General features: G+C 42.1%; 4 protein-coding genes and 1 non-coding gene across 8 annotated transcripts in view; 2 read left to right on the top strand and 3 right to left on the bottom strand.

The window, feature by feature from the left end:
* The window catches only part of LOC132843449 (alpha-actinin-4), a 26,270-nt gene extending 26,170 nt beyond the window's left edge, over positions 1-100 (bottom strand). For 2 of the 3 annotated variants that reach the window (XM_060866767.1, XM_060866776.1), the window contains exon 1: positions 1-61. This exon is cut by the window's left edge and continues 213 nt beyond it. The gene's annotated coding sequence lies outside the window, so the exon portion shown is untranslated. The other variant, XM_060866786.1, reaches the window with a different exon arrangement.
* A 3,799-nt stretch (positions 101-3,899) lies between these two features.
* gpr184 (G protein-coupled receptor 184) lies at positions 3,900-9,132 on the top strand. The gene is made up of 2 exons (XM_060866796.1): positions 3,900-4,312; positions 7,906-9,132. The coding sequence occupies exons 1-2, from the start codon at positions 4,268-4,270 to the stop codon at positions 8,854-8,856; spliced, it is 996 nt and encodes a 331-aa protein (XP_060722779.1). The 5' UTR covers positions 3,900-4,267; the 3' UTR covers positions 8,857-9,132.
* On the bottom strand, positions 9,113-11,197 carry eif3k (eukaryotic translation initiation factor 3, subunit K). The gene is made up of 8 exons (XM_060866810.1): positions 11,007-11,197; positions 10,630-10,728; positions 10,329-10,449; positions 9,982-10,056; positions 9,829-9,895; positions 9,581-9,658; positions 9,357-9,482; positions 9,113-9,198 (listed from the first exon to the last, which is right to left on the bottom strand). Exons 1-8 carry the CDS (start codon positions 11,066-11,068, stop codon positions 9,167-9,169), a joined length of 660 nt encoding a protein of 219 aa, XP_060722793.1. The 5' UTR covers positions 11,069-11,197; the 3' UTR covers positions 9,113-9,166.
* A 460-nt stretch (positions 11,198-11,657) lies between these two features.
* On the bottom strand, positions 11,658-13,765 carry LOC132843474 (histone H3.3A). Of its 2 annotated transcripts, none has more exons than XM_060866823.1 (4): positions 13,634-13,765; positions 12,711-12,854; positions 12,475-12,628; positions 11,658-12,282 (listed from the first exon to the last, which is right to left on the bottom strand). In XM_060866823.1, the coding sequence occupies exons 2-4, from the start codon at positions 12,836-12,838 to the stop codon at positions 12,154-12,156; spliced, it is 411 nt and encodes a 136-aa protein (XP_060722806.1). In that variant the 5' UTR covers positions 12,839-12,854; positions 13,634-13,765; the 3' UTR covers positions 11,658-12,153. The 2 variants fall into 2 exon arrangements, with proteins under 2 accessions (XP_060722806.1, XP_060722817.1); XM_060866834.1 differs by having other exon boundaries at positions 12,711-12,878; positions 13,634-13,753.
* A 372-nt stretch (positions 13,766-14,137) lies between these two features.
* On the top strand, positions 14,138-14,209 carry trnap-ugg (transfer RNA proline (anticodon UGG)). The gene has a single exon. It is a non-coding gene; the product is annotated as a tRNA-Pro (tRNA).
* Positions 14,210-15,000: the final 791 nt, after the last annotated feature.

The following is a 15,000-nucleotide window of genomic DNA, read 5'->3' as shown; positions in this document are numbered from 1 at the left end:
GCGCAGCCTCACAGGACTCCCGCTCAGGGTGCGTTCACTCCGGCAGAGAGAAATGGAGTAGGGACGCAAGCTGTATAGGGGGCGGAGCTACATACGTCACACATATTAGCATAAGAAGGAGGAGCCACTGCAGACCGACATGCAGGTCAACATCAGGTTTAAATATCAGATCATTTATTTACTGATCATCACAAACACAGGGACACTTTTAAAAAGCTTCACTTATATACATTGACGTGGTGATACAGTGAGCTATGAAAACTAAAAAGGCTGGATTCAAAACCACACCAAAAAAGTCATAAATAAATAAATAAATAAATAAATAAATAAATAAAGGCTGATTCAACTTGCTTTAACTTTCATCACATAAACTCATGATGTAAATCAGTTGTGTGTTCGTGCCTCTCCTGACAAGGTCTGAACGTCCTGATGAGGTTGGTGTCCTACAGTAGCAGGATCTCCTCACACACCTGGATCAGTTCCTCACTGATGCTGACTGGTGGCTTTGGATGCTTCAGTACATAAAATCCCAAAGGTTCTCAGTTGGATTCAGGTCTGGGGATCATAAGGACCAGTCCGTTTGAAGTTGGTTCCACTGGCGAGTCTTCTAAGAACCGGTTTACCTTTCCATGGGCTAGAGAGCCCTCACAGGGCCGAGTGTTACATCACTGTATACGTCTCATCTTTCCCACAACGTTGGATGTTGCTTTACTGTTAATGCTCATGGCTTTGTGAACCTACATTGACATCCAAACGGAGCGAATCCAACGTGTACGTGCAGCTCCATGTAATCTGTATAAACGGAGGTTGTAATGGAGAAAGTACATAACGTTATTTTATCATTAACACAGAAAAAAGTTAGCCTTAGCATGTAGCTACTTACTATCATGTGTACTGATAATGTATCATATCACAGTAAAGTAAAAGTGTATTAAACATTAGTATACTTAAGGTACATTATCAAAGGCTCTAACAGTAGCCCCGCCCACAGCCCCTACTTAAGGTACATTATCAAGTGCGCTAACAGTAGCCCCGCCCACAGCCCCTACTTAAGGTACATTATCAAGTGCGCTAACAGTAGCCCCGCCCACAGCCCCTACTTAAGGTACATTATCAAGTGCGCTAACAGTAGCCCCGCCCACAGCCCCTACTTAAGGTACATTATCAAGTGCGCTAACAGTAGCCCCGCCCCCAGCCCCTACTTAAGGTACATTATCAAAGGCTCTAACAGTAGCCCCGCCCCCAGCCCCTACTTAAGGTACATTATCAAAGGCTCTAACAGTAGCCCCGCCCGCAGCCCCTACTTAAGGTACATTACCAAAGGCACTAACAGTAGCCCCACCCCCAGCCCCTACTTAAGGTACATTATCAAATGCGCTAACAGTAGCCCCGCCCGCAGCCCCTACTTAAGGTACATTACCAAAGGCGCTAACAGTAGCCCCGCCCCCAGCCCCTAATTAAGGTACATTATTAAAGGTGCTAACAGTAGCCCCGCCCCCAGCCCCTACTTAAGGTACATTACCAAAGGCACTAACAGTAGCCCCGCCCCCAGCCCCTAATTAAGGTACATTATTAAAGGTGCTAACAGTAGCCCCGCCCCCAGCCCCTACTTAAGGTACATTACCAAAGGCGCTAACAGTAGCCCCACCCCCAGCCCCTACTTAAGGATTATCAAAGGTGCTAACAGTAGCCCCGCCCCCAGCCCCGCCCCCAGCCACTGTCACAAGCAGTTCTTAAGTCTAGACCAACAACGTTTTGGTGCTACTTAAGAACCACTTTTCCTGGTTCAGAGCCGGTGCTTTGGCTGTCGAAAAAGAAAGAACTGGTTCTAAATTAGGCTCTGAACCTGCACTCAAACTGCCTCGGTGGAAAAGGGGCACAGGAGGAACCCAGGGCCCACTGTACCAGCATAAGGTGACAATGACTTTGAGGATAAGTATCATGGTACCTAACAGCAGTGAGGGTACCACTGGATAGCATCTGGAGGTCTGTGCCATATTCCTTCCCTGACCATCACTGACTCACTGCCAGACTGGATGATGGGTGATGTTGCAGGAAGCATAGCATTTCCCACGGCATCTTCAGACTCTTACACATCATGTGCTTAGTGTGAACCTGCACTCATCCATGAAGAAAATGGGGTGCCAATGGCAGACGGGCCAATTCTGGCAAATACCAATCCAGGTGCATGGTGCTCGGCTGTGAGCACAGGTCCCACTAGAGGCCGCTGTCTCCCTCTTGGAGTCTGTTTCTGACAGTTTGGTCAGAAACATGCATGGAGTAGCCTTCTGGAGGTCATTTTATATGGTTCTGGATGAGCTCATACAAAGGAGCAGGCAATAAAGTGGTTTGTTAAACCACAGTGACACGAGTTTCAATACTCCGACCGTATGTTTGGTGTTGGCTGAAATATTCACGCTGCTGTCTTGTCTTCTACACACTGTGACCATGAGCTGTGTCACCTCCTGCTGGAGAAACCGAATATTGTTGAGTATTATAAAGTATTACAGACTTATATTATAGAGAATTTTAGAGTATTGAAGAATATTATAGAGTATGACCAATTATTATAGAATGTTACAAAGTACAGTACAATGCATTTAAGCCAAACACAGACCATATTATTCAAAATTCACACATTCTCTGTTAAGGTAAAAGTTATATTTTTTTTAGTCTGTAACTGTAATAGAAATCAGTGTATGTAGTTAAGCTCACTCACTCACTCACTCACTCACTCACTCACTCACTCACTCACTCATTCATCTTCTACCGCTTATCCGAACTACCTCGGGTCTCGGGGAGCCTGTGCTCTCAGGCGTCATCGGGCATCGAGGCAGGATACACCCTGGACGGAGTTGTAGTTAAGCTGAGTATAAAAAAAGTCAAAGTAAAAGTACTACAGTTAATGGTACATAAATCACTATAGCAAAGCAGAGGCAGTGTAGAGTACACACAGTTCATCTTTCCCACTCCTGAGTGTGTATTAATGTTTAATGCACATATCAGAGCTGGAGGCGGACGCAAATGCAGAATTTTCTTTATTATAGTGCTGAAAAAACCACAAACACAAACTGTGGTCAACACAAACAATTACGAGCATTCAGAATTTTTTAAGAACCAGATCAACTAGAAGATTTTAATCCAGAAGGTTTAGAGCTGCCTTCTGGTGGTCTGTCCCAGATATCTGTGAAAACATTTCACATGCCATAGTGAGAAACATTTAATTTTTCAGTGTTAAACCTGAGGTGTTAACAGGAAAATGTTCATTATTAACATTATGCTACATTTTATTATAACTGTGAAACAGAAGAAGAAGAAGTCTTTATTTTTGTCACATCTACAACACAGTGAAATTGGTGCTTCACAGATCCCAGTTTTAAAAGGATCAGAGCACAGAATCAGCCATGATACAGAGAACCTTGAGCAGACGGTTAAGGGCCTCACTCAGGGGCCCAACAGTGGCAGCTTGGCAGTGCTGAGGCTTCAACCCTGATCTTCAGATCAACAACGCAGAGCCTGAAGCACTTGAGTCACAACTGGGCCAAATTCCCCAGACCTTTTTATTTAAAGCCATCAATGTTAAAGAATGCAAATAATGTTTGATTGGTGTATATTTAGTGTTATACAGGTGTGCAGGAAATATTTCATATACATGATATAGTTAAGTATAATATGATCAAATATAATCTAATATAGTGTAATATAAATATATATCTGTAATGCTCTAGAAAAGATTTAGTAAAGTATTCTGTCTCAGATGTCGCTACTTGTTTGGGCTTTTTACTTTCAGAGAAATGAGGTGGTGAATACACACATACACACACACACAGGAACACACACACACATACACACACAGGAAAACATACACAGGAAAACATACACAGGAACACACACGTACTCTAACAAATGCATGCAGTGTGTTCAGACTGTACAGACATTGCACATAGCATCAGAAGCACTGTGTGTGTGTGTGTGTGCGTATGCGTGTGTGTGTGTGTGTGTGCGTATGTGTTTTCCGTTTGGAGGCTGCATGTGCTGTGACGTCTCTGTCAGTGTTTCTTTTTGTCTCATTCTTTGACTTCACATTTTAGTCTGAAGAGAGGAGAAAAGAAATCCACCTCATCTACTGTTCCTTAGGAGCCGTAACTCTGTGTGTGTGTTTGTGTGTGTGTGAATCTGCAATATCAGCAATGCTGTGGTCCTTCTTCTGAACTGAACCGGACTGGAACACAGAGCTTGAGCTGCAGCTGGACAAGACGAGTGTGAGATGGATGCAGTGAAGGCGACGTCTCGTCCTGATGCACTCACTCAGGTCAGATGTTTATTTAATATTTTATAATACCTTTAATGTGACTTTAATACTGAGCATGTACAGAGAGCGAGAGAGAGAGAGAGAGAGAGAGAGAGAGATTAATATCAGATTTATATCAGAGTTGATATCGGTGGTGTTAGACCTGGTGTGCTTATAGTGTCTACTTTTATCAGAAACATGAGAAATCTGTGATTAAAAACCCAGAGTGTGATTAAAAAGTGAACACTGCTGCACTTTTCATAGTAAATCAGCCAGTAGGAGAAGCTCCATCTCATGCCACAGATACAGTAGTGAAGGAGAAACTAAACATGCTTCAGGACAGATGAAAACTCCTCATTACTGAATACCGAGTTTATTCGGGGGGGGGTGGTTGTCACGGTGTCTTAGTGGTTAGCACGTTCGCCTCACACCTCCAGGGTTGGGGGTTTGATTCCCACCTCCGCCTTGTGTGTGTGGAGTTTGCATGTTCTCCCCGTGCCTCGGGGTTTCCTCCGGGTACTCCGGTTTCCTCCCCCGGTCCCATCTCTGGAAAATTGTCCGTAGTGTGTGTTTGTGTGAGTGAATGAGAGTGTGTGTGTGTGTGCCCTGTGATGGGTTGGCACTCCGTCAGGGTGTATCCTGCCTTGATGCCCGATGACGCCTGAGATAGGCACAGGCTCCCCGTGACCCGAGGTAGTTCGGATAAGCGGTAGAAGATGAATGAGTGAGTGAGTGAGTTTATTCCATACTAAACAGAGCAACATCAATGGCTAAGATACATAAACGCATATTATTCTTTTATGGATCAGTGCAGCTTATGACAGTCGACTGATTCTTCATGAGACGCCCACTTTTCACTCACACATGAGCAGGAAGAGGTTTAAGAAAAAAACTGGTCCAGAGATTGCTTATTATTGGTGTCTTTACTTCAGGCCTTTGTGTTTGTGTTTATGGAGTAAGAAGTTGTGATAGAAAGGATGTAAGTTAGTGTATAGTGTTAGAAAGGAGTGTGTTGTGAAGGCTTTGCAATGTGTCCTTATCATTCTGCCAGCCTCGTGATGGAACGACAAGGATGAAGTCTCAGAGGTTCAAACAAGAGAATTTATACAAAAATCAGGTTTGTCACAAGTGAACCCCAAATACTGATCCATGGCTCACTGTGAAGACGTGTGTGTTTTACACATCTGACACAGACACACACTCTGTTACACAATTCACTACGCACTTTATTTTGAGGGAATCTTATATGAATGAAATGACTTTAATCTTTTATCTTTAATCTATCTGAGACAAATGAAATTCACATTTCGGTTTAATTTGTGTTTAAATAATCAGATCTACTTCTACACCGTTACTAAAAACCTGAGAAAAACCCCAAAATCCCCCAGTTTCACTTCACAGTCAGACACACAGGAAGTGACGCAGGAGAACGAGCAGATACTGAAACTCAGCATGAAAAAACTCCATCAGTTTAAACTACACCAATATCCTCCACACATAACAAGAGAGTTCTTGGAAACGTCTGCCCCCCCCCCCCCCCCACACCACCACCACCACCACCACATACACACACATAATTATTACATCATTACACAACAGACATAAAGCACCAACACTGAACATCAACACTGACAGTTCACTATGATTCAGTAAACGTTCTGTTATTCATCTCAGAAATTCCTCAGCGTGATTCTCACTAAGACAGAGTTCCCCTAATAAGTGTGTGTGTGTGTGTGTGTGTAAAGCAATGGTCATTGGTATGTCACACAAAATATGGATACACTGTAATTAAGGCTGTATAAATACTAATAACAAAATCCTAATAATCTTGTATTACCGTGTGGTTACTATGGCGATTTTAACTATTATCATCGTTGTAACTCAGACACACAGGAAGTGATGGAGCTGCTGTTCCTGTCTGCGTCCCCGTGTCATGTCTCAGTCATGTTCTAGTGTTTTGCCTTGGAGCTTTTACATTTCAGCTTTACCATATACCCCCACCCCCCCACCCCCACCAAAAGCACTTAGAGTCAGACTGCAGTTCGATCCCAGCTCCATCTTCCCTCAATTGTGTACCGGTTTGTGTTTGTACACCGACTCGGTCTTCTATCTCCAGCATCACAGAATTCCCAGAAGCTTCCTATTGATTTTCCGTAATGGTCCGGAACACACACTGGGGAAGTGGATGGGTTTCTGGTTTTAGAGCAACGTTTAGTCTTTATTTACTCACATTCGAGTGAGTGAGTGAGAGAGAGAGAGAGAGAGAGAGAGAGAGAGAGAGAGAGAGAGAGAGAGAGACAGAGAGAGAGAGAGAGAGAGAGAGAGAGAGAGAGAGAATGAGAGAGACAGAGAGAGAGTGAGAGACAGACAGTATGAGAGAGAGAGAGAGAGACAGAATGAGAGAGAGAGACAGAGAGAGAGAGAGAGAGAGAGAGAGAGAGAGAGAGAGAGAGAGAGAGAGAGAGAGAGAGAGAGAGAGACAGAATGAGAGAGAGAGACAGAGAGAGAGAGAGAGAGAGAGAGAGAGAGAGAGAGAGAGAGAGAGAGAGAGAGAGTGAGAGACAGAGAGAGAGTGAGAGACAGACAGTATGAGAGACAGAAAGAGAGAGAGACAGAAAGAGAGAGAGAGACAGACAGAGACAGAGAGAGACAGAATGAGAGAGAGAAAATAAAGTGACACACAGACACTCTGTGTTTTTAATTGTCCTTCATGACCAATGTTCCACTTGTCCAGCTGATTAACAATAGAAAACATTTCAAATCTTCCCAAACAACCATTAGAACAACATCCTGTTTATGTTCAGCCTCCTTCATGAAGTCAGTAATATGATCCCAGATCAGCTCTAATGGCTCTTTCTCTCTCTCTCACACACACACAAAGACAAAAACACAAAGACAAACACACACACACACAGACAATGACACACACATTTGTGGGATCAGAAAGTGTTTTTTTTGGGGTGAAACTGAAGAACCTGAGAGGAGCCACACATGAATCTGAACTCAGGATCTAACTGGAATCCTGGAGCTATGAGACGGAAACGCTGCTGTTCTTCACTGTTACTTTGCTTCATATGAACTCGTTAAAGAGTTTTTAATATTAAGATGTTGAATGGAAGGGAGGTCATGGTGGTTTAGTGATTAGCACGTTCACCTCACACCTCCAGGGTTGGGGGTTCGATTCCCGCCTCCGCCTTGTGTGTGTGGAGTTTGCATGTTCTCCCCGTGCCTCGGGGGTTTCCTCCGGGTACTCCGGTTTCCTCCCCCGGTCCAAAGACATGCATGGTAGGTTGATTGGCATCTCTGGAAAATTGTCCGTAGTGTGTGAGTGCGTGAGTGAATGAGAGTGTGTGTGTGTGCCCTGCGATGGGTTGGCACTCCGTCCAGGGTGTATCCTGCCTTGCTGCCCGATGACGCCTGAGATAGGCACAGGCTCCCCGTGACCCGAGGTAGTTCGGATAAGCGGTAGAAGATGAGTGAGTGAATGAATGAATGAATGTTGAATGGAACAAAAAGACAAATAAGAGAATAGTGATGATTAAAATGTTCTGCTCAGTGTTCATTTGTAAAAGAAACAACATTTTTATTTAATGTATTGTTTTTTTGTTCTGCAGATGAACACGTCTCTGAACACGACCCAGAATCCGAAGTGTGTGGACATTATGGACAGTCCAGTTAACGATTTGCTAATAGGCATCTACATCACTGCGCTGGTGCTGGGTTTGGTGTTCAACCTGCTCACGGCGTGGCCCATCATCCAGCAGATCCGCAAGAAGAACGTGCTGGGCGTCTACCTGCTCAGTCTCTGCATCTCAGACGTTCTCTACATCCTCACCATGCCTCTGTGGATCATTTACTACTACAACGACCACCGCTGGACGCTCGGCCTCGACCTGTGCAAGCTGGCTGGGTTTGTTTATTACTCCAACATGTACATCAGCATCTACCTGCTGTGCTGCATCTCTATCGACCGCTGCCTGGCTGTCACCTTTCCTCTGAAGACTAAGACATTCCACCGCTTCAGATACGCCTGGCTCATCTCAGGGCTCATCTACATCTTCACTGCCAGCCTGCACGTCCTGGTCATCTTAATGGACAAGGTGACGGACCCTCTAGATGAATACGAGCGCTGTTACGAGACGTTTCCCATGACTGAGCGTGTGGCTCTGTTTAACCTCCTGCGTGTGGTCATCGGCTTTCTGCTGCCACTGCTGGTGTTAGCTGTGTGCTACTGTCAGATCTTCAGGAAGGTGAAGGAAAGTGTGGGACTTGACAATCAGGGCAAACGTAAGGTCAAACTGCTTTCTGTGGGAGTCATCGCCATCTTCTCTGTCTGCTACGCTCCCTATCACATACAGCTGCTCATACGCTCCATCGCCTTCAACTGCTTTCATTTTAATGATTACTGTGAATTTGAACAAGCGCAGCACTTTTACTTCTCAGGGACACTGGCCATGTCCAGCCTGAACAGCGTGGTGGATCCTCTGCTCTACGTCTTAGTGAGTAACGGCATGAGGGAAAGCGTACGGTTTTGCTGTAGGACAAAATCCTGCAGCTGCACATAAAACTACCACAAAACACAGACTGGAGCTTCAGCACTGAGGATTAAAGTCAGAATGAAACAAAACATGAAAATTCTCCTGAAATGTGAAAGGACACAAGAAGAAACCTGAGAAAGTCAACTGTGTTTTATTAAAGCAGAGACCAGTAGAGAAACTAAGTACATCACTATTGTGTTGTTTGCTGTTGTGTTGGACCTGTGTGTAAAGTGCGCCCTCTGATGCATGACAAAGAAATGACAATAAAACAAATATAACGCAATTAAAAGTCAGGAAACAGGTTTATTGTCTAATTGTATTTATTGTGTGTGTGTGTTTACTGTGATGTTGCCATGATACTGGACACGCCTGTGGAGTAAACAGAAGACAAAACACACATCACCTGTTGCTCTTATTACAAAGACACTACCGTAAAGTGTACAGTGTAAATCAAGTGCACTAGGTAGTGAACTTAACATGTTACAGAACCTACATGAAAAAATGAAGGAATAAATAAAGTGTCTCACTGTCAAAGTCAATCTTTTCCACAATGTTTTTGGGTTTAATGCTCTCCTCCTGATTATAGATGAAGATCCGACCATCATCGTCCTCCAGCCAACCGTACTTATTCATCCACACTTTCACCTGCGTGTCTGAGAGAGAGATTGAAATAATCCAGAATATAAACTCTGAAATCTTTATTTGTGTGTGTGTGTGTGTGTGTGTGTGTGTGTGTGTGTGTGTGTATTACCAAGCGGGTCTCCTAACATCTCCGCTAACAGCCGGTGCTCAATGGTCTGATACGTGATTCCTACAACATGGCAGATGACTAACACACAAACACACACATTACTCTGTGGTACAGTAAAATCTACACACATTAATGTTCACAGTAATCAATATATAAGTAACAATAACTGGTGACCTCTGTTGTGACTCCAACAACCATGACATTAACATCTGTCTGTCAGTGTGTGTGTGTGTAAATAGTAAACACACATTTACGAACAGAGTCTTCAAAACCTGTGATCCCATCAATCAGCTCCCGGTTCTCCTCCAGACTCACCTGCAACACACACACACACCTTTTAGAATGCATGAATATATGATGTTGTTTAGAGCCGTGTGTGTGTGTGTGTGTGTGTGTATTACCCAGAAGCTTTGAAAGTGACAGGTCTCCAGCAGGTTGCCGAGGTAGAGGATCTGTCTGATTGGTCGCTCCTCTTGCTGTGAGTGAGGTTAAAGAAACTGATCCAGGAACAGAGAGTTTCGTTCAGTTTTATTCCATGTGACTCAACGACCAAACAATTCTTTTTACAAATCTGTAAAATCACAACCTCCTGAAGTGTGAAGCCAAATTTACTTACTTAGTAACATCACGTTGTACTGCAGGAGAAATGCTCAGCCCTAACACGTGCAACTAACGCAGTGTATCTGTATCAGCAAAGGGACACCACGGGTTGTGTGTGTGTGTGTGTGCGCGCGCTTTTAAAGGATACATGCGGTTGGTCTATCATACACTTGCACAGAGTGAAGTCGGTGTGTGGGAGGTTTGTTAAGGCCTTCAGCAGGATCTGAGACGTCACACTAGTCTGGAAGTAGGCAGGATTAAACTGGTACCTACACACACACACACACACACACACACACACACACACACAACAACAACAAGAAATAAGTCTCACATTTCATTAGATGTGTTTCATCTAAACTCAACATGAGATTAAGGCTGATCATTAACCCAATACAGAAATGTGTCATCAGTGTTCAGGTGTGATGGAGATATAAAGCCCTTCTCACAGCTTCAGCACCGCCAGATTGGCCTCCAGATCGTAGGCGTTTTCTCTCGCCTGAGTCTCCACATAACGCTCCAGTGTGGACAAATTCTCTGGATTATACCTGACAAAGACATGAACACACAGTTTTACTGACATTTATACACATGATGGTGTTCGTACAAAACAACATTATAAACTTTTTATTTACCGGTAAATAAATGTGTTAACAGCCTAAATATAAATAAGATTCTTCTCTAGTCCTGATTTAAATCGTTTAAATGAGATAAATATATTATAATAAACCATAAAGTTTTAGTTTCATCTGCTCTAAAAGTTTAAACTGATTAAAGTCGCTCCAGTTAGCATTAGCATGTTAGCTCATTACACCTGTTCACTTACCTGTCGATGCCTCTTAACAGTTTAGCGACATTCGCGCGCATTTGCTCAAAAGACGTGGCCATGTTTAATAAAAACAGCTGCTGTTGAATTGTGTACAAAAATATTAATGTAATAAAAAAACTCCACACGTGGAGACGGACACAGTGGAGTAAGTCACTCCGGAAGAGAGCGAAGAAAACCGGAAACAGTCCGACACCATAAAAAGTCCGGGAGAAACAGAGAGCAGCCCACTTAAAAAATCAGTGTGTTTGTTGGGGCCAATAATTACAATATAATAACAATCATCATCATCATCATCATCATCATCATCAAGGCTAAACATACGGAGAATATAATTAAGCATTTAATTTGCTAATGTTTGATCAGCTCACAGCTGAAAGCTTCACAGTGATGATTCTATAATTTATTCCCATGAGCCCTAAAGAGTAAAATATATTTCTGTAGCAGAATAAATGAGCAGAACATCTTTACTGTGTAATATTTACAGGTACTGAGATGATCACTGAATATATAAGTGAATATGTGGTGTTAAAGACACACAGCATGGTGTTTCAGGCTAAAACATGACTTTATAAATCCTGACATGTTTATTTTCAGCAGTTATCTGCATTTGCTGAAATGTGTAATAATTCTGTTCATGCTGAATCATGATCAGGCCAAACAACACCTTTATTTATCTATTGAATAAAATCTGATACCCAAAGATACATTTTGTACAAAACAATGTAGAAAAACCTGCTAATGACACACAGATTAATAAACATGAGCTCAGAATTAACAATTAAAAAAAAGAAAGAAAGAAAGAAAAAAAAAGTGTGTTTATAAATCAGTCTCACTGTCAGAGTAAAGACGCCAATAAAGTGAAGCACAATATATTCGGCTTTATACTGGTGAAAATGACAAAATCTTTTTTACTGAGATTAAAAATAAGAAAAATGTAAAAGCACAGTAACACACAACCAGAACAACCCAATAATGTAGAACACCAAAACCTACAACCAATCAGGAGCCTCCATGTTATTTCACACACACGAAGGAGAGACAGACAGATTCACAGATCAACCTTGTTTAACATGTGAGTGTGTGTAATTAGGAGCGTGTGTGTAGTTGTGTGTATGCACATTTTTTGTAATAGCATGTATGTGCGTTAAGCACGTTCTCCACGGATACGTCGTGCCAGCTGGATGTCTTTGGGCATGATGGTGACACGCTTGGCATGGATAGCACACAGATTAGTGTCTTCAAATAGACCTACCAGATATGCTTCACTTGCCTCCTGTATAAACAAACACACAAACATATTTCAACTTCATTCAGGGTCAATAAAGTCTATTAAATAGAAGAGCTGTGTTGTAGTAATAAATATTATACAGTGACATCCTTAATTCTCTATTCAAGAGACAGAGAGAGAGACAGAGAGAGAGTCAGACAGACACAGAGAGAGAGAGAGAGAGAGAGACAGTGTCACCTGCAGAGCTCCTATTGCTGCACTCTGAAACCTCAGATCAGTTTTAAAGTCCTGAGCAATTTCTCGGACGAGTCTCTGGAACGGCAGCTTCCTGATCAGCAGCTCTGTGGATTTCTGATAACGTCGGATCTCACGTAAAGCCACAGTACCAGGCCTAAAGACACACCCACATTAATATAAAAACACACTGTAAGCATTTAGCAGTACACTAGAAGAGCCTTGGTGGTTTACATCACCTGTAACGGTGCGGTTTCTTCACCCCACCTGTAGAGGGCGCGCTTTTTCGAGCCGCTTTAGTGGCGAGCTGTTTACGGGGCGCTTTTCCTCCTGTAGATTTACGGGCTGTCTGTTTTGTACGAGCCATAACTGCTCCAAATCACCTGTAACAAGGTGTTTATGTAAATCTGAAAATGTACATCATTATTATTTTAACACTTAATGTGTCTCTGTTTCACCATCAGCTCATTAGGGTTAATAAACATAAATATAACGGGATATTTGGTGAAATCAGGCTGTAACTCGAGCTGAATAAGTCGCAGTTTGCTGCTGTTCTCAGATCAGAAAACAAACAAAACCCAATAAAATGACTAGAAAGTCTGCAGAAAGCTTTACGTCACCGTCAAGTGGACTATAAATAACTATAAAACGAACAAATTGCCAAATCTCAGCACCCAATCAAGTGGCTCGCTGCCATATTTTACCCAATAGACAAAAAGGCGGGACTCCGTAGTAAACGAACGCCCAATCCACAGTTTTACTGACACGGCTAATTTGCATATCCCCGCCCCTTAAAACCTGATGTAATGGCTGCTCAGGAGACGCTGAAGAGCGATAATAGCAGTTAGAAGCGTGAACGGAAATAATTTGTATTTTATATAAAAACCCCAGTTTTATATTCACTATTTATTAACTAATTATATTTCACCAAACTTGTACTAACCCACAAAGCCACTCTTCGGCCTAATGTGCTTTTTATCGCAGTTTAACTGGAAGCAAACAGCGGGTTAGTAACTAAAGGGAGCTGCTGAACACAACAACAAGCCATTTTAGTTTATTATTTTACTCTCACATGGTCTGTAATTATCAGCTTGTTATTTAACTGACATATTACACCGTTTATTGTGTTTTAGTGACAACACCCGACTAAACCAAAACTCACCTTGTATGTTTAAGCAGAAAGTGACGAGACGTTATTAAGCCTCAATGTCGTTTTTGTGCTTCGTTTAACGTTGTAGGTGTTGTTTTTATACCACCGCTTTTCCGACAAACCCCGCCTTCTTCTGTTAGGCTACTGCGGGCGTTCGCAAAAACAAGCAGTTGGCTGATTGGACAGCATTAGTATCGATTTGAAACACTAGCCAATCCTCACACAGGATGTAGGATAAACCTGGAATACAGGTGTAAAAAGCGGCTTCAGTGAAGTATCAGTAATATATAAAATGGCGTTATTTCCCATGATGCACTACGGTCAGTCTGTCAAAAGCAGCAATGTTGAGTTTATAATCCGTTTCTCGAAGACAATGTTTTTAATAGAGCATTTCTACTCTGTAAGATTAATTTTTTTAAAAACAGTGTTTAATACAATCTAAATTACGTTTCTAAATACATTAAACAATTTAATTCAATTTCAATTTAGTCCAATATCTTTGTGGTGATCTATACAGGCTCGTTGGTCTAGGGGTATGATTCTCGCTTTGGGTGCGAGAGGTCCCGGGTTCAAATCCCGGACGAGCCCTTAGTTTTACATGAAACATGGTAACGTTATTTATGTAGTAAAGTAAAATATAAAATATTTCATTTCTATTGATTTCTATAGCGCTTTTAACAATTCCCTTTGTCTCAGCTTTAAAGCAGCTTTACATAAGTATCTAAACAGAAGAGAGGAGAAAAAGTAAATAAATATATATTAATAACAATAATAATAATAACAATAATAATAATAAGAAGAAGAAGAAGAAGAAGAAGAAAATATAAGGATAAAAATAAATCAATATATACAATTAAAGTTTAAAACTTTAAACCGGAGGTGATGTCAGCAAGGAAAAACTCCCTGAGATGATAAGAGGAAGAAACCTTGAGAGGAACCAGACTCAGAAGTGAACCTCATCCTCATTTGGGTGACACTCTACAGTAAATAGTGTAAATGTAAATAATGTCCTTTCTACAACAGTTTATAATAGTGCAGCCGAGAGCTCCTGAGGAACTAATGGGTCATCATAAACTCTGAGTTTAGTGCAGACATGATAAAGACCAGACCATACAAATGTATCAGTTAATAGTTAACGTGAGTCTGAGAGGATCCAGCAAGCTCAGACTATTTACAGTCAGACTGAGGTAGATTTTTCAGCAGGGTTTTGTCCACCATTAAAATTTAAAATATGCGCACATTTAGAGCGATAATTAATTTTCACCAATCTGATCCTGCTGGGCATGAACATCTCCCTTTGCAACTGGATCCTGGACTTCCTGAATGGGAGACCTCAGTCAGTCTGAATCAGGAACAGCATCTCCAGCACCAGCACTGAA

The sequence above is a fragment of the Tachysurus vachellii genome, chromosome 1, assembly GCF_030014155.1.
Source record: "Tachysurus vachellii isolate PV-2020 chromosome 1, HZAU_Pvac_v1, whole genome shotgun sequence".
In the NCBI taxonomy this organism is placed as follows: domain Eukaryota; kingdom Metazoa; phylum Chordata; class Actinopteri; order Siluriformes; family Bagridae; genus Tachysurus; species Tachysurus vachellii.
The sequence above is the reverse complement of the archived record's forward strand: the minus strand, read 5'-3'. Positions and strand labels throughout refer to the sequence as shown.